The sequence below is a fragment of the Electrona antarctica genome (assembly GCF_951216825.1).
Source record: "Electrona antarctica genome assembly, chromosome: 11".
NCBI lineage: Eukaryota > Metazoa > Chordata > Actinopteri > Myctophiformes > Myctophidae > Electrona > Electrona antarctica.
Genome location: NC_136792.1, coordinates 39,839,650 through 39,858,358, shown reverse-complemented (window position 1 = coordinate 39,858,358; position 18,709 = coordinate 39,839,650). Strand labels below are relative to the sequence as shown.

Sequence of the window (18,709 nt, the reverse complement as noted above, 5' to 3'; positions counted from 1 at the left end):
ATTGATTGAATACTTTATTAGGCAGAAATGTAAGCAGCACAGATAAGAGTACAGTCAAACACTTAGTCTAAAAGGATATCACCGAAAACGTCCTTGCGGTCTTGTTTCCATTCAGGTCCTGGGTTTTCAATTCATAATCATGACATGAAACATTATAAATAACAACAACATTCAAGGGTTATAAAGAGGTGGGGTGTAGTCTCTTGACTAAAGGAGGAGCGATCATGTCATCTCCCTGCTGAAAGGTGGATGTTCAGGCCTGTTTAAAGGATGCCAGTGATTTGCATTATTTTTAGGGAAGGGGTCAGGGCATTCTACACTGGGTGGCAGTGCCTCTTCAAACATGCTTCACTTACCACTATATGTATTTATTTTTTCTTAATACTGTTTATTCTCTTTCTTTTCTTTAAGGTGCCTAGTTAAACATGGAGGCCTTTACTTGCTTGTGAAAAAACGATTGAGACAGAAATCCATTTCCACAGCTTTTTTCATTAGAAAGTCTGCCTTGCTCGCCGAGAGTCCAGTTTATTTCTTTATTTGTCTATCTAAAAGGATCCCTATTAAAGCTGCCGCCTGAAATTGTATATTGTATATTTTTCATACAAGCCTTTCCTTTTATGCTATGAACATTATAATAGAATTTTGAGAATGCCAATCTTTTCAAAAATAAGTTCCGTTCTATCCATTTGTGTTTGAACCATAGAGCGTTAACTTCACAGCAGGGAGTCTTGTAACAAGCTTCGGTTGCTCATTAGGATCTAGTCAGCAAAGTTCCACTACACTATAGTCTTTATATCTGCATGGTTCAGCTAGAAGGTGACCATTCAGACATCGGGCAGTATTATGCGTGTCTTAAGTACCAGGTCTTATGACTTAACTTAAGACCTGGAGGCGTGGTCAATGCTGTTTGGCCACTCAGAATAGCCAAATGGCATTGATCACGCCTCCAGGTCTTAAGTTAAGTCATAAGACCTGGTACTTAAGACACGCATAATACTGCCCATAATCTCTGTTAGAGTGGACACTGCTCTGGGTTACACGCTAACAGTTCTGCCCATTTTGGCAACCACTTTGTTTATATATGACTAGATCGGTGCCCTTTGGGCACTGGCCTACTTGGAACTATGAAAGTTGGAAATGAATGCCCCACCCAGTTATAATGTCTGTGTCCCTTTTATGCCCATATATGGAGTTCTTTGTCAGGCATGCCCAAATATGGAGTATATGTGTGATGTCAGAACAGGCCATGGCAACATATATGGAGATCTAGGGGTGATGTGGATGTGGGCCCTGTCCGGAGCCTGGGCATAGGCTTTTGTGCTCGTTCTGGCGATCCTACGGACTAAACACGGGTACTGCTCTTCCTGCGGTGGTGTGGAACACGTGTGTCGAATTTGAAGTCGGTCGGTCGAATGGTTCCCGAGTTATGTGGATTACAGACGTACCTACACTCATACATACAGAGAATTGGTGGCGCATTTATAGATAGATCAGACCATGACAATGTACAGTCAAGCCAAACTCCTACAAGTTTTACAGTTCCAAAGCAACACGGCTTCAACCCATTACAACCTATGGAATGCCATCTGTTACAGCACATCACTGTTGTCACTTTGCCAGGGTTGGGGTGATGGCAAGGCAATAGTGCCATTTCCATGTAAGATCTCCACCTTAAGTCATAAAGTCTTGATACTTCTAGGTGGCTATGTTTAGGATTAGGTAAAGTAAACTATGGTACTTGCAGATATGGCTTATAGAGTAATGCCTTGCAGAGAAACAGCGAGTTGAGAAAACAGGCTTGAAAGGTTCACTTCTGTGGTCTCTAACATTACACCTAGCTACATGTTTAAGCATTTATACAATGGAAGCCACAAAGTCGCATCATCATGCAGGGACAAGGCCACCATCATATTTACATGTCTTCTGTGGTCTCTAACATTACACCTAGCTACATGTTTAAGCATTTATTTCATATTTACATGTTGATTTCAGCTCTGACATTTATTTCAGACATGCTCTAGTATGTGAAGAGTCTGCCTGTGATATTAACTCATTTTGGAGAGAGATTGTACAATGGTACAATGTCACTGTACAATGTCACTGTACTGTTTGTTTGTGAATATTACTATTATTCGAGTTGAATTACAAGGCACCCCTGAGCTTAATCCTTGGCAACACCAGAGAGTCTCTAGGACAAATATTAAACAAATATTGAACCTCATCTGAAGACTAAACCCCCTGAACACATACCTTTATGGGTACAAACTGTTGCTTAGGCAGTAATAGTATAATTAGGCATGAGGGGCTGAGGTGTCACAGTTTTAATCTTCCCCGAGCTCTCTCACCTAGCCCAGCCTCACTTATTTAATTCAAGCCCAGGGTTAAGTACTAGGAGGCTGTCATAGTGGAGGTAATGCATGCATGTCAGGATTATGTGCACCCCCAGGGCTGTGTGTGTGTGTGTGTGTGTGTGTGTGTGTGTGTGTGTGTGTGTGTGTGTGTGTGTGTGTGTGTGTGTGTGTGTGTGTGTGTGTGTGTGTGTGTGTGTGTGTGTGTGTGTGTGTGTGTGTGTTTGTGTGCGTGTGCATGTGCGTGTGTGCGCGCGCGTGTCTCAGAATTAGAGACTTAACAGAAAATACTTAGACACACAGCGACAGGTAGTGACTTATGTGTAAAGACACACACACACAAACATGCGCGGCCGTGCACATGCACACGTGCTGCCAGCCTGCATGTGACAGAGCACATTATTAAAGTTGCCATTGGAAATTCGCACAGGGCTGCATGTCTCCACCTCTCTGCAGTTTGGAGAGTCTAATTATCACACCAATATACACTGAAACACACACACACACACACACACACACACACACACACACACACACACACACACACACACACACACACACACACACACACACACACACACACACACACACACAAATGCTGAGTCAAATACACACCAGTTGTACATTTACATAGAAATAAGACACATTGTTGGAGATCAAACAGATACTCTCTCTTGCACGCACGCACGCACGCACGCACGCACGCACGCACGCACGCACGCACGCACGCACGCACGCACGCACGCACGCACGCACGCACGCACGCACGCACGCACGCACGCACGCACGCACGCACGCACGCACGCACGCACACACACACACACACACACACACACACACACACACACACACACACACACATACAAAGGTTACTTATGAGGGAAGTGCAGTGTTTTGCTGCTGATTCTTTCCAGAGAGGAAACCAGGAGAACTCAACAGCTCCATACATCTAGCATTCCAGTCATCTCAGTCCTCCCACATCTGGCTAACTGGTCCACGTTGGTAGGATCGATGCCCTCTGTGTTGGCTCCCATAGCACAAGTTTAAGCTCCCGAGTCCCGATGGCAGTCCCGCTGGCAGTGACCGGGTAACGTGCTTGGACGTTACCCGAAGGAAGGTTTCAGGGTCCAGCATTCACAGCCATATAATTGGACAGAGTGACAGTCTTAGAGAAGAAACTGACGTTGATATGCCAAGGTTTGACTTCCACACACTGGCCTTGCTCTATCGAGTTGACCCGTGGACCCAGGTATACATGTGAAAAAGTTTTGTCCCAATTTAATGGGCTTCCGTAAATGGCAAAAGGACGATGTATCCCTGCTCGTAGCTACGGCGCGCTAGATATGGAGGTTGTCTTTGTTTCGCCTCTAACACTGGTTAATTGATATAATAACATCAGATTACGGTATTAAAGAAAAGCGCTAGTCTGGAATTATATAAACTGAAAAAAAACTAAAAAAGTTGAGTTGTCCTGTCATGAGTTGAAACGGTCTTTCCTTGAATTAGTTGGAATGTAACATTTGACATGACAATGACATGACAATGGCATGACAATGACATGACAATGACATGATAATGGCATGACAATGACATGACAATGGCATGACAATGGCATGACAATGGCATGACAATGACATGACAATGGCATGACAATGACATGACAATGACATGACAATGGCATGACAATGACATGACAATGGCATGACAATGACATGACAATGACATGACAATGACATGACAATGACATGACAATGACATGACAATGGCATGACAATGACATGACAATGACATGACAATGACATGACAATGACATGACAATGACATGACAATGGCATGACAATGACATGACAATGACGTGACAATGTCATGACAATGACATGACAATGACATGACAATGGCAAGTGGCCAACCCCCCGTGGCGGGTGGGAGAGGTGTGAAGTAGCCTCGCGTTGCGATACTAATATACCACTGCGCTGGGCTACATCCGCCTCGGGGCATATGCATATGCAATAGGGGCGGGTGAAGTGTGGCTGCGCCAGGCTAGGCGTGAAGATCATTAGAAGAGATGCAGGGAGAGAGGGGCCAATGGAATTGCACGAAAAACACGGTCATCTTGACCTTTCAGCCGTCAGAGTAGTAGGTTAGATGAGTTCAGTCATGCAGCTAGTGTTAACACAACAGGAACTTAATTCATATACATACACTGTACATACAGACACCTAATGAAACCTGATGTTACATATGTTCATGTGAGAGTAAACGCTCCGAAACACAACACACACAAAGGCACTGAGTGGCATTTAGTCTTTAGGCTCTCGATTGCATTGATGATCACTATAGGCTAGCTCCTCATCCTCCTCTTTACAAGAGCACCATTGATCTGAGATGTAACAGTCCCCGACTCTCATTTCATTCATCAATGATGTCTGATCTATACTATCTGATCCACGTCACACCAGAGCGTGTTCTGCCCCCTGGGTGCCCCTGAGATGTGTTGGGTGTTGGGTGGGGATTGTGATGGTAAAGATTGAAATGGGATTACACTGCATTACAGCAGCCTAGTTCTCCCATTACACTGGTCCCCATGCAGCTGTGTGCTAGAGCCCCGGGCTGTTGTCCGACTGGATGTGGGATTTACCTGCTTGCTGACAAGGTTACTATCCTGTCACGTGTGCTCTCGTTTGATACATAGTTTGGCTGGTTTAGTATTTTGTGTCCCAGTCGGCCTTATCGCACAGCAAAAATTAATTAATTCCTCGCAACACTTTTTTCCTCAAAGATGAATTGAGCAGTATGTTTCCCTGTCGGATGAGGAGGCGAAGTAGCTTGTGTGTGTGTGTGTGTGTGTGTGTGTGTGTGTGTGCATGTGCGTGTGCGTGTGTGTGTGTGTGTGTGTGTGTGTGTGTGCACATGACTTGCTCTTTTGGCAGGGGGGGTTGTTGTAATCGCTGGTTGTTATCCAGACAGAAAGCCCTGTGACTCTAGTCTGTATTGTCTTTTGTTCACTGCTGTTGTGATGCTGCCTGTGATGCTGCCTGCAGCGTCACAACCCCCCCCCTGCTGTTTGGCTCTGTGTGCTTCAGTGTTGGCTTGGTCCATTCTCCTGGCTCCCTCCTCCTGGGGCTAGGATTGTTCCTGGGGCAGGATGATGACTGTGGGCATAAACACCTGTAGGTTGGCACCATGCCCGCTATGGACACACTTGCACATGCAGGCACACTCGCACACACACATGTTAACACACACACACACACACGCACGCACGCACATGGGCGTGCACGCGCACACGCGAACACACGCACTCTCACTGGCCCTAGAGAGCTTGGCGTCTGTTTCAAACAGATGTGTGCCCTCAGCACAGAAAGATGTACCCGCACGCACGCACACACGCACGCACGCACGCACGCACGCACACGCACACGCACACGCACACGCACACGCACACACACACACACAGTACACCAAAAGACCACACAGAGACCTGTACCTCATTGAAACATATTAATCAGATCCAATCATTTCATTCAATCCCATGTTCATGAGCAAAACAATGATCCCAAACAACCCCCATTGGAGCAGAGCATATGCTTTGCCCTCTACCGGTGGGGAGAGTGACGAGGCAGGGGGGTAATGCTTATCACTGAGAGTCATTAATATGACAAAACAAGGCTCGCTGAGGGATTTATGACCTGCTTCGCTGCTGCCACCGTCTGCCACTGACTGTCACTACAGGCTTCTGAATGCTATTTTAAAATGCCACTATAATAACCTATTAAGATCCCATTATCATAGAACCTATGGATGTATGATCAGATGAACTCTCTCTCTCTGACCGAGCTCTGGTCTGACGTCTCACAGCGGTGCCTAACACAACGGGGACTTGTGCTGACGTCAAACAACGCCAATTGACATACTTTGATACATGTCCATATTTTGGCAGAACCATAACTGCCTAACAAATCTGATTTATGCTGGTGTCAGGCATATCCATTCCTTTTTTTATAATATTTTATTTGGAAAAAGCAGTACAATAACAGCATTTCTATGTATACATAGGACACAAGTGCAGTTCCCAGGATTTTCTTTTCACCCCTCTACCCTCCCTCACCCCTCCAAGTGACTCCATCTCCAGTGTCTCTGTAACATCCTTGCTTTCTTCAGGACTACATATGGCATCAAGTCATCACTTAACAGGGGCAAAGGGCAATATCGCTTCAGAGTGAACATTTCAGAAGGAGAAAAAGAAGAAAGAGTGGGCAGACAAAAGACAAAGACAAAAAAACAACAAGAAACGAAAGTATTTACAATATTGCTGAGGGGAACAAAAAGAAAACAGCTTTGGACTTCGACCATGAGAAGAGGAAGGGTGTCTTAAACATTTTCTACAAAGATCATAAAGCAGGCTATTAGGACCAGTGAGATCACACAAAGTCAGCTCTCAGAGGGGCAATGTGTGGCATATCCATTCCTAAAGTATAAATGGGAGTATTGGCTGATTTGGCTAACATTGGCTAACATTATGCAAAGACGAAGTGACATTGTTTGTGTCTACTCTACTGTATGTGTTTGGTTTGAATAGATTGTGTGCAGCCTAATCCATTTAGTTCTCCTCCCCATGCTCTCCATGTACTGTCCTCTCCCTCTTCAGCCAGCCCTGTGTTTACACAAACATTCACGCCTCACTTTAACCCATTTTGGACTGAGGTCGAATTAAAAAAGAGGCTTCTAAATCCTAACATTTTTCTGAAAAACCTATGTTTCTATGTCAGTGGTGCTCAACCTTTTTCATGTCAAGGACCCCCAGAATTATCTCCATTGGGCCATGGACCCCCATCTCAAAATATGTAGTTCCAGGGACCCGCCCAGAAGCAAATATTTTAGTTAAAAATGTTCGCTCTATAGCAGACCTACAAGCTCGTAGAGAGCTTGTAGATCTGCTATTTTTCAATAGCTAAAGTATAACATAATGCTTGAAACACCAACAGGTGTTCCCGCCCAAACTGGGTTAACCCATTGATGCCTGAGGCCGAATCTGGAAACGCCTTCTAGGGCCTGACCTAAGGTTTCTAAAAACCTTCAAATTCAGATTAATTATTTTTTAAATAGTTATGTTGCTACATGTATAGCAATAGCTAATGAGATGCAGGGAGCGCGCCGGCATCAAGGGTAGAACAACGTATAGGTTGCATCAGGTATCAATGGGTTAATAGGATAACTGCACTGCCAGCACCACCACTCCCACGGCCATAATCCTTACTGCTCTCCAGTATTCACTTTGAGACGGACATCCCCGTTGTTTATTTTAGTCGTTTCCTAAGATGGGGATACTTGATTGCTTAGGGAACTGTTCATGCTCATTCATCATGCGATGTCAGTCGATGAATCGAAGTGGGTGATTATGCAATCAGTTGCCTGCGAGCCATCGGGGGGGGAGTATTGACGAAGATGTTTTAGCATGATGAATGGTGTGGTTTTGTTTCATTAACTGTAGTTTAACATGAATTACTGCTGACAGATTGCTTATGGGATTATTAACCCATTTTGGGCGGGAACCCCTTTTGGTGTTAGCATTATGTTATGCTTTTAGCTATTGAAAAATAGCAGATCTACAAGCTCGTAGCGCGCCACCGAGTGGCGCGCTACGAGCTTGTAGGTCTGCTATTTTTGAAAAATCGAAGAACGACTGACATAGAAACATCGATTTTTCAGGAAACTGTCAGGATTTAGAAGACATTTGTAGAATCGTTCCCAGGTCTAAATTGGTTAATCAGTGCAATGCGGCAGTGTTGTGGGAATCCACGCCCTGACACGGAAGGCGGTGACAGATTAATCGGTTGATGAAGCTGAGGGTTTACTATATGCCATAGCAAAAGAATCCAAAGCGATCCATCGGTTCAGGTCAAAGAGCACACGTGACTCTCAGTTGCCACGCTAATTCATCACGGGTATTTGACTCTGTCTTTGCCTGTATCAGCTGATTAGCTGCTGTAGTTATACAGCAATGCTTTACCTCTATGGCAGTGGCTTTGAGCAAAGGGATGTTGGTGAATGACATGCTGCATTTGTATGTATATGTGTGTACATTCAGTGCAGGTGACACACGTTTCTGAGGGTCGCTTGCCCCTCCTATATACAGCTTTGTCATATATGCTGTCATCAGAATCAGAATCATTTTTTATTGGATGATGTACGACGACAAGAGCGCCCCTCACTTCACACGGGTGTGATTAAAAAAACAAAAAAAACACTACGCAGATGATATAGTAATATCCCTTCTCTGACATCCTGTATGCCTCCTTCTACATTTCACAGGGCAGTGGTGCACATCCAGGTCAATGATGTGAATGAGTTTGCTCCAGTGTTCCGGGAGCCTCGGTATCACGCTGCAGTGACAGAGGGGAAGATCTACGACAGCATCCTGCAGGTGGAGGCCACCGACCAAGACTGCTCTCCACAGTACAGTCAGATCTGCAACTACCAGATCAACACCACCAACACACCTTTCGCCATAGATCGCAATGGTGAGTACTACAGTAGCGATAGGACTGTGTGGAATCTGGAGGCCCGTTTCAAAAACCAAATATGAGGAGCCCATATATACCTATATGCCATACCGTAATTATTCTGTTGATACAAGCGTATTGATACAAATAGTTTTGACTGTTCACTATAGAGCGCAGCCGTCACTCTCGACAATTACGCAGCAACAACACCACCTCTCCTCATCCTGTCGTCCCTTCACAATAAAGTGTCTCCCCAGGTTATTAACAGGAAATACATGTAGGTGTAACTTAACATGGGACAGGGCTAAGGGTCGGCAGTGGGTTGACTGACGCCTGACGGTCGTATCACGGAGGCCCCCCTGAGGGTGGAGGCTCATTTCAATTGAAACTGGTGAAACATAGCGAAGGCCTCCTATGGGGCCTGTGTTGTAATTGTGTGAAAAGGAAGGGTTGTGTGTATCTGCTCCCAGGATTTTTTTTATTTAGGTACAACGTTTCCTTCCTTTTCATTGTACGTACAGTATGTTTTTGTCCAGTACCTGTAGAATTTCTGGAGATATGCGTGCTTCCTTTTGGATCCTATCTCTTGTAATTATGTGTGACATGAAGTCCTGTAAGGGTGCAGTGTAGCATGATTGGATAGTCACGCACGCATGCACGCACGCACGCACGCACGCACGCACGCACGCACGCACGCACGCACGCACGCATGCACGCACGCACGCACGCAGAGACAAAGTCAGAGGGAAAGTGATTCCCCTGACAGATGTCTTTCCCTGAGGTAAGAAATGCTCTTTTTTGACTGAAGGACAAAGTCAACAAAGTCAAGCTTTCCCTCAAGATCCATCAGTCTCCACAAATCACATCACATGTGTCCATGCACTGCTGCCCATCCACCCACGTACACACACACACACACACACACACACACACACGCACACGCGCACACACACACACACAGGCACACACACACACAGGCACACACACACACACACACACACACACACACACACACACACACACACACACGCAGACACACAGACACGCACACACACACACAGACACACACACACACACACACACACACATGCGTACTCACACTCGCACGCACACACACACGCACACTGTCAACTGCCACTCAATCACTGTTCCTCGTTAACATTCACACCCCAACGTCTTTATATCATTCACATTTTTGCTGTAAATATTTCATATGCCTTCATGTTTGCAATATTTCTTCCTCCTGATATGTAAGCTGTGATTGATGTACAGAAGCAGAGGTATAGTCATGGCACTATTAAATCAATGTTACCTAAATACCTTTAAGTAATATCTTCCAAGACTGTTGTAGCATGCAATGGAGCGGGGTGACACAGCTTAACACTAGAGTGTCTGTGACCCATTTTGAGATTTTTAAGTTGATTATCTTTGCCCGTGAAGCTCTCAGAAGGTTCCCCTTCCACAACTTATCTTATGGAGGGGTACAGATAAATGAGGTCACAGAAGTCAAACTACTAGGAATTAAAATACAAAATAATTTATCATGGACAGCTCATACCACATATATCTCTAAAAAGGTAATGCAAATGGCAGGAATGGTTGGGTGAATTGCAGGGCTTCTATCTGAAGAGACGTTGAGGCTAATATCCCGTAGTCTGATTTATTGTCACGTAAACTATTGCTGTGCAGTATAGGGGCAACGCAGCTCAGACCGATTTGAGAAGACTGCAGATCACACTAAACAAAGCAGCTAGAATGGTCTTAAGATGTGGGTATGAAACAGACACCGGTGAACTGCATAACAGAATGGGATGGCCCACAGCACTTGAATGCATAAGAAAACAGTCTCTTGCATTGATTTCTAAAATAAAAACATATAATAAACCAGTAAACATAAAGAATAAATTAGTTCGCGAGAAACATCAGGTCAACACAAGATCAAGACACAAAGATATTTATGTTCTACCAAAAATAAAAACTAGTATGGGAAGCCGATCTTTTATTTTTAGGGCAGTTAAATTATGGAACTCATCATTATAGCTGGGATTGCTTTTATTGATTCACTATTATGTTGTGATTTCTGTTTAGCTTTGTTGTTTTAGTTCTAGTTTCTGTGTTGGTATGCGGTCAGGTTTTCAGCTGGCTCAGGGAAGAGGACGACCCTGCCATGCATAGTCCACTATAGATAGGTGAATGAACTGTATCTGTCTGTGGGCAGGCATATGCTGTGCCTGTGTGTGCGTGAGTGTGTGCGGTTGTATGAGTTGAGGATTAGGTTTCTGAAATGTAGTTTTGAAATGCAATGTACTATTTTGTAATGTAATATAATGTATTCTGTAATGTTTTAATTTATTTCTGGACTCTTGGAAGATTAGCCGAAAGGCTAAAATAGATCCAAATAAAAATCAAAAATCAAATCTTCCATGACAAAACACCTGGAGACAGTAGCCAATAACATCACAGGAAAACAAGGTATTTTTGACCTGAATTCAGTTTGTGTGGTATACAGTAGGTGGCCTTACTTCAGTCATGCGAGTGTTAAAGGGTATCTGTTATCAGGCAAATGATAGGAATGCCCTACACAGAGTCCATGTCCAATAACTGGTGTTGGCGGCTTCCTGCCTAACCTGTTCGTAACAGCAGTGTTATACAGTACCGCAAATATTATATCATGTATTGTATTTATATCAACATTGACAGCTTATATCTCAAAGGTCCTCAGACTTCTTCCCTAACCATGCGTTCCCCAGTTTAATATGACAGATAAATAAGTGGCCCGCACGCAGAATACAAAATGATCTTACTCTTGGGTCATCTTGAGGCATGGGTCATTATTTTTCTGTTCTTTTTTCCCCCTATTTTCTTGCAATCCTAATGCTAGTGTAGCGATAAAAAGGCTGACGAGGTGAGTTTGGGGCCAAACAGTGGAGTAAATGATACACGGGATGCAGAGTCAGAGTGCTCTCTCTCCTGCTGCAGGGGTCTTGCACCGTCCATTGACTGCTGAGTGAAGGCCTGAGTCTGAGAGGCCTCTTAACTCAAGAGCGCCTGGGGGAGAGAGGTGGGCACTGGGTATAGGTCTGCAGAGGAGAGAGAGAGAGAGAGAGAGAGAGAGAGAGAGAGAGAGAGAGAGAGAGAGAGAGACAGAGACAGAAAACATGCAGGGCTGCTGCCAGAGAGATAACAATACTTCATCTGAGTCTGTGTGTGTGTGTGTGTGTGTGTGTGTGTGTGTGTGTGTGTGTGTGTGTGTGTGTGTGTGTGTGTGTGTGTGTGTGTGTGTGTGTGTGTGTGTGTGCACACGTGCGCGTGCGCGTGTGTGAGTTAGCGAGCCAGAGAGAGAGAGAGAGAGAGAGAGAGACAGAGACAGAGAGAGAGAGAGAGAGAGAGAGAGAGAGAGAGAGAGAGAGAGAGAGAGAGAGAGAGAGAGAGAGGGAGAGGGAGAGGGAGAGGGAGAGGGAGAGAGAGAGAGAGAGAGAGAGAGAGAGAGAGAGAGATGGAAGCTATAATGCAGTCATTTTCTAGCTGGCCAACCTTTCCAACAGTCACAGCAGGTTGTTTCTGCTGACAAGGATAAGTTGAGGCGGTAATTGACAGAGGGGGAATAGGTACCTCTATGAGGCAGAAAGGTGTGTGTGCATTCCACTGCACATGAGGCAGCAAATGAGAAAATAAGATGAGGCCAAAAAACTGTATCGTGTACCCTATCATACATCTGGTGCAAAATGGCGCACAGCGCAGGGCCAAGTGTCATTCCTAGTTTACAATCATCGCTATAGAGATGCACTGGAACAATGCATGGCCAGACAGTACATTGTCAATGCAAATATTTAACGATTTAAATCGGTGAAATGAAAAATCGCAATACTATTTTTAAATGTTTTCTTTTGTGGCTTTCGCTTTTATTTTTATTTTTTTTATGGAGGGACAGACAGTAGGCTGACAGGAAATGGGGAGAGAGATGGGGGGAAGACATGCAGTAAAGGCCGTCGGGATCGGGAGTCGAACCCGCAGCACACTGCCAGACTGGGTTACCAGCCAAGGTGCCTGGACCACTGAGCCATGGCCCAGGCCCACAATACTGTTTTTAATCAGCAGACTTTTCAATTCGATTGCTCACCTCCAACATGGCAAATAATATAGGCTATGCTAGTATAGCCCATTAGTAATATTACCCTCAATAAAGGAGGCAGGGTCATAGGCAGAAAGACGACTCACCCAGCAAGAGTGAGGAGAAGAGGGGAAAATGTGTTTCTGCAGGTAATGCAAGTACAGACTAGAGCCAAGTCCACGACATGGGAACTAAACAAAGACTGGGGCGAAAGCATAATCTCCTACCCCTGGAGGTTCTGGCCTGGCAGAGATAATGAATAATAATGCTCAGGAGGCTCTATTTGCAACTCTATCGCTCCGTTTCTTATTTGTAATGTCATGGTGGATTGTCATTCGTTCATAGCATCAGGCATTTGCTACGCTAGCTTTAGTTTTCTCGTGCCGTTTTCTAAGCAGCATTTTGTAGTCGGGTGTACTTGGTTTCAAAATCAGGGAGATGAGGTACTGAAGCCAAACACGTTTTAAGAACCACCGGTTTAAGAGAATGAGCATGTCCTTGTGGTAAATGGTACATTTATACAGCGCCTTTATCCAAGGCGCTTTTCATACTGTAGATTTTGCATTACTGTACATCACACTGACACACACATTCACACACCGATGGCAGAGGAAACTATGCAAGGCACCAACCTGCACATCGGGAGCAATTAGGGGTTCAGAGTCTTGCTCATTGCTATTACATTGATTTGTCAATATATCACGACACATATATATGTCCAAGATGTCTCTTGGACATAATTAGGACACGTGACGTTACTGAACCTGGGAAGGGGTGATTCTAAACTGCATGCCAAATTGGCTATATGCCAGCAGCAAATACAGGATGATCAACAACATCCCCTCCATGTTCAAATGCTCCCTATAGAGCGTCGCAGTCCCGCCCCCTACCAGGGCCCAGGAAATGATTCTCCGTTCATTTTCCTCATAGACATTTCAGAAAGTATTTATTTAAAGACGTTTACGCCGCGGACAAAGCCAACTCTTGTCGTGACAAATCATGACAACAAACACAATTTTTCGGGCCAAACAAAGAATTAGAAAGTAGAAAAAAACGGCAGGTTACACCACTTTTTTTTGTTGTTTTTCTTCTATGTAATTATTTGTTTGGTCCAAAATATTGTGTGTGTTGTCATGATTTGTCACGACTCGAGTTGGCTTCGTACGACGCTTAAAAGGTCTTTAAATAAATACTTTTTGAAATGTCTATGGGAAAAATGCATTGTGATTCCTTTCCTGGTCCTGGCGTCGGCATGAAAGGGGGCGGGACTGCGACGCTCTATAGTGTCAGGAAACCTCTGGTCCGTACCAGACATACATGAGAATGGACCCCGTTATTTTTACACTCAGGATGTGCACTCTGTTAGCAGGTAGCAGTGTGTCATTCCAAAGCTCTTTTATAGTCTGCTCACACTCTTTGGCAGCGTGCAGCCCAACCCACTTTGCCTCGTCGTCTCCATGAATTGTCAACCATCTGTAGTAGTCATACAGCCATCAAATATTAAGGGAGGCATTAGGAGTACAAGAGCTCCTCTCATTCTCTGCACCCGGCATGAGGGCTATGATGCCAGGCCTCGTAAATGGCCTGGTGTGGTTTTAGTCTGGCTCACTGCTGTATTAACCTGACTCCGCCAGATGGGGCAGCAGAGAGTACACTGGGTAGGGGGGAACCCAGTGTACTCTCTGCTGCCCCATCTGGCGGAGTCAGGTCACTGCTGTATAGAGCGTTGCAGTCCCGCCCCCTACCAGGGCCCAGGAAATTATTCTCTGTTCATTTTCCTCATAGACATTTCAAAAAGTTTTTATTTAAAGACCTTTTTAAGCCTCGTACAAAGCCAACTCTTGTCGTGACAAATCATGACACTTTTTTTGTGGTTTTTCTTCTTTGTAGTTATTTGTTTGGTCCAAAATATTGTGTTTGTTGTCATGATTTGTCACGACAAGAGTTGGCTTTGTACGACTCTTATAAGGTCTTTTTTTTTAAATGTCTATGGGAAAAATGCATTGGGAACTATTTCCTGGGCCTGGCGTCGTCATGACAGGGGGTGGGACTGCGACACTCTATAGTATTCAGAGAGAAACTACATTCTTATCCCCACTAAGGTACAATATGCAAGACAATGGAATGCAAGCTGATATAATTTATAATGACTTGAGTCATTTCTTCTTTATTTATTTTCTCCTTAGCTCTCCAACTGATGTTGCAAGTAGCATTAAGTGACATTAAGTGCAGTGACTGTTCTTACCCAGCAATGTCTTCGCTGTATAAACATTTCATTGACTGCCACTATTAATTCATTAATCCTCCGCCAGTGCAAAGTCATTTCAGTGCATACTCTTATTTTGAATCCCAAATGGTCCGACGAACTACAGAGTTTTCATACCTCTGAAACGAATTGATCTATCTCACTCACACTCACATTCTCACTCACACTCACATTCACATGCAACATAGTGCTGTATTGATCTCTTGATTATTATTATTTCTTTGTACCAGTGCCGTTTGTTCTGTTTTCTCTTTCTTTGCTTTATTTCTCATTATTCGTATTTTTATTATGAATATTACTATGTTTTGATTTTATTGTTGTGAAGCACTTTGTGACTGATGTCTGTGAAATGTGCTCTATAAATAAAATGTACTTACATTCGCACGCACGCACGCACGCACACACACACACACACACACACACTTGTGTGTGATCAATGGAAATTGATCTGACACAGGAAGGGTTTTCTGGGCCGATGCAAAAACATTTTCTCATTCTCATTAGTTATGACTCCAATAAAATCAAGATCAATTACCGTAGTTGTAAAGGCTCAAACTGCATCTTTATGACTGCATACATTTGGACTCCCAAGTCACAGACAACTACACGGCTTCAGGCTGCCTGTGCTGATGATGATCAGTCTTGGGTTTCTTGTATCCACCTTCGAAAGAGAGAACTTCCTCTGTTGAGGTTTTAACCTTTTTAGTAATCCTGCCAACCCAATGTATCTCTATACACAGTATAGTTCATTTATCCATTTGCTTTGTGAGTGCCAATCGTTCTGCACGTTGGGAGACATTTGTACACTCAGAGTCAACTTTTTATACACTTTGGGAGGTACGAGCTGAGAAGGGTACTAAAGTTCAAACAACCTATACCTTTTCGATCATGTCAAATGAGTTAAATACATGATTCTTCTTGTAATGTTCCAACGGCATGAGATCGAAATAAACCATTCAATCATCTGTCCTCTCTGTACCAGGTAACATCCGTAACACAGAGAAGCTGACCTTTGACCAGCAGCAGCAGTATGAGATCCAGGTGACGGCGTGGGACTGTGGCCAGAAGAGAGCCTTGCAAAGCGTTCCCGTCTGCATCGACGTCAAGCCCGTCTGCAAGCCTGGCTGGCAAGGTACGCACGCACTGCACTGTTACGTTACCAGTGTTTGTTCAACTCTGTACAAATGATGTTCAGCCTGAATATGTGTCATCCATCTCACGTCACACGTGTGTAGTGTATGTGAGCATGTTGTGGTGCGTCATGCGCGTCTGGATCTCTACCTCTCTCTCTCTGCCTCTTGCTCTCTCATATTGCCTTCGTCCACGTCCCAGCAGTCTCATCCCTGCTCTCCCACTCCCTGCCTCGGTCTCTGAGGAATTGGCCTGTCAAGTTGTGCTGCTGCGTGATCAACAGCACTTTATCTGAGAACACCATGACACCGCCAACGCAGCTCTTTGCGCATGAGAAAGTGATCTACAGTAGCTGCTAACAAGCCCCGGAAAAAAAGTGTGCGTGTGCATGTGTGTGTGCGTGCGTGCCCGTGTCTGTGTCTGTGTCTGTGTCTGTGTCTGTGTGTGCATGTACGCGTGCGTGTGCATGTGCGCGTGCGTGCGTGCGTGCGTGCGTGCGTGCGTGCGTGCGTGCGCCACGAGCGGAACAAAACGTACAGTAACTCGTGCTCAAAATAACCATGGATCTAATTTGTACTTGCAAGAATGAACAGGTTGGAACGTGCTGAGAGATGGCAGTCACTCAAGGTGTTAATGAAGAATAAGTGGCGTGGATCCTGTGTTATGTTAACATGTGTGATCACTTTACGTTCCAGCCCTTTGCCGTCCCACAGGGCAAGCTGGGTTTGGCAACGTGGTAAATGATAAAGAAAGAGCTGGGTTAAATGAGAACCATGACAGCCTCACACTGACAAGTGGAACAGCTCTCCTAGACAGGCTGGGGACCAGGCATTACACATGGATGAAATGTCAGCTACTGTACCAAATTGAAAAGAATGTGTGCAGTACCTGGCGAGCTATGACAGGCCAGTAGTATAGGATTATGAAGAGGGGTAAGATACAAGATGAGTAGCTTTCATATCGGGGGAAATACTAAGCATGCTAAAGTTAGCCAGGGGACTGACCACACGGTGTGGTCAGTAAAAACCTTCCTCACTGTGTGCAGTCGTGACCTGTCCGTCAAAATAACTACAACACCCGGTCGACATATTCAGTCACATGCTTAAATGCTCTGGCATTTAGATGAATGATAGACAAGTATTTGAGGATTCTGAATCTTGGATTTAAGTAATTTTTGACATAAATTATTCTTTGCGCTGCTGTAAAATGCTAGCCTGGCTAATAAGCCAGACTCAAATCACACTGTCGTGTGGTATTTGAGTCTGGAGATGCTGTGTATGGATCTTGTTTCCCGGGGGGCGGGTTCAAACATTTTCTCTTTGACGCAATTGGTCAGAGCTACTGTCAGTCAAAGGTCTCAAGCATTGAACGTCAATGTACCAAAGCCCGCCCATATTGCATACCGTGTCCTGATTGGCCACACCAGTTCTCTGGTGTAGGAAATGGGCGTACAATTGAGCCTCTCCGCACCGCAATCCGCCGGCAGGCCAATGGCTGATTCGGTTTGGCTTATTAGCCAGGCTAGTAAAATGCACATGTACGGGATAGGCTGGTGTTTGTCATACTAGATATAAAAGGTATATGCAATCGATATAAATGATTACATATTATCAGACTCTAGTCTTTTTGTCATATCAGCCTGTCCTAGTCATTTCAACGTATTTCACAAAGTAACATTCATAATAACTGATTTGTGTGCAGTGGTGCTCAGCAATTTGTTAAAATGCAGATAGTTTTCATAATGGAATGCAAGTCAAGTGACAAAAGCCATGACAAAGGTTGCCAGAAAGCAGCTTGGGCATGCACACAGTCACATAGGGAATCCTGCAACGTGTCTTTCAAAACTCAATTAAAAAAGGTCCATATGGTACCACAGCAGCCAGCAGGAAACTCTGGCTGCGTGGGTTGTACGCACGCACACGTCCGCACAGGGACACACAAACCGATGCCAGCCAAGACGTTTGTGGGTGCAATCCAGTGAAGTCACATTTACACTGCCTATCAACTCTCCATTAATCATCTCTCTTTGAAGACCAGCATGCACTTTTCCTGTGTCTTCTACACATCATTATGGCTCAAAGTCTTCAAAGACCCACACTTCCGCTGTCTCTCCACCAAGTAGTCTCGCATAGCCATACTATTATTCGACAATCTCTGAATGCCACATCGAGTCTGGAACTACACCCCCTGGAAGCCGATTCTGGAAGCTGTCCACCTGTTTGTCATTTCCGGACTTACATTACGGCAAAATGTTTGGCCTGATAAGACAAACGGAATTGGAACACACAGATACGCTTTACTCTTAAATGTTTTTTTTTGTGGCTTTCGCCTTTATTTTAATTTTTTTTAT

The 18,709-nt window shown here is 44.6% G+C and overlaps 1 protein-coding gene across 1 annotated transcript in view; it reads left to right on the top strand.

Annotated features, from left to right (window-relative positions):
- Positions 1–18,709, top strand: part of LOC306932591 (calsyntenin-2-like) — a 297,254-nt gene that overhangs the window by 185,965 nt on the left and 92,580 nt on the right. The window contains exons 4-5 of the mRNA XM_079514444.1: positions 8,661–8,869; positions 16,211–16,360. Of these exons, the coding sequence (XP_079370570.1) occupies positions 8,661–8,869; positions 16,211–16,360 (359 nt within the window). The remainder of the gene's footprint in view (positions 1–8,660; positions 8,870–16,210; positions 16,361–18,709) is intronic.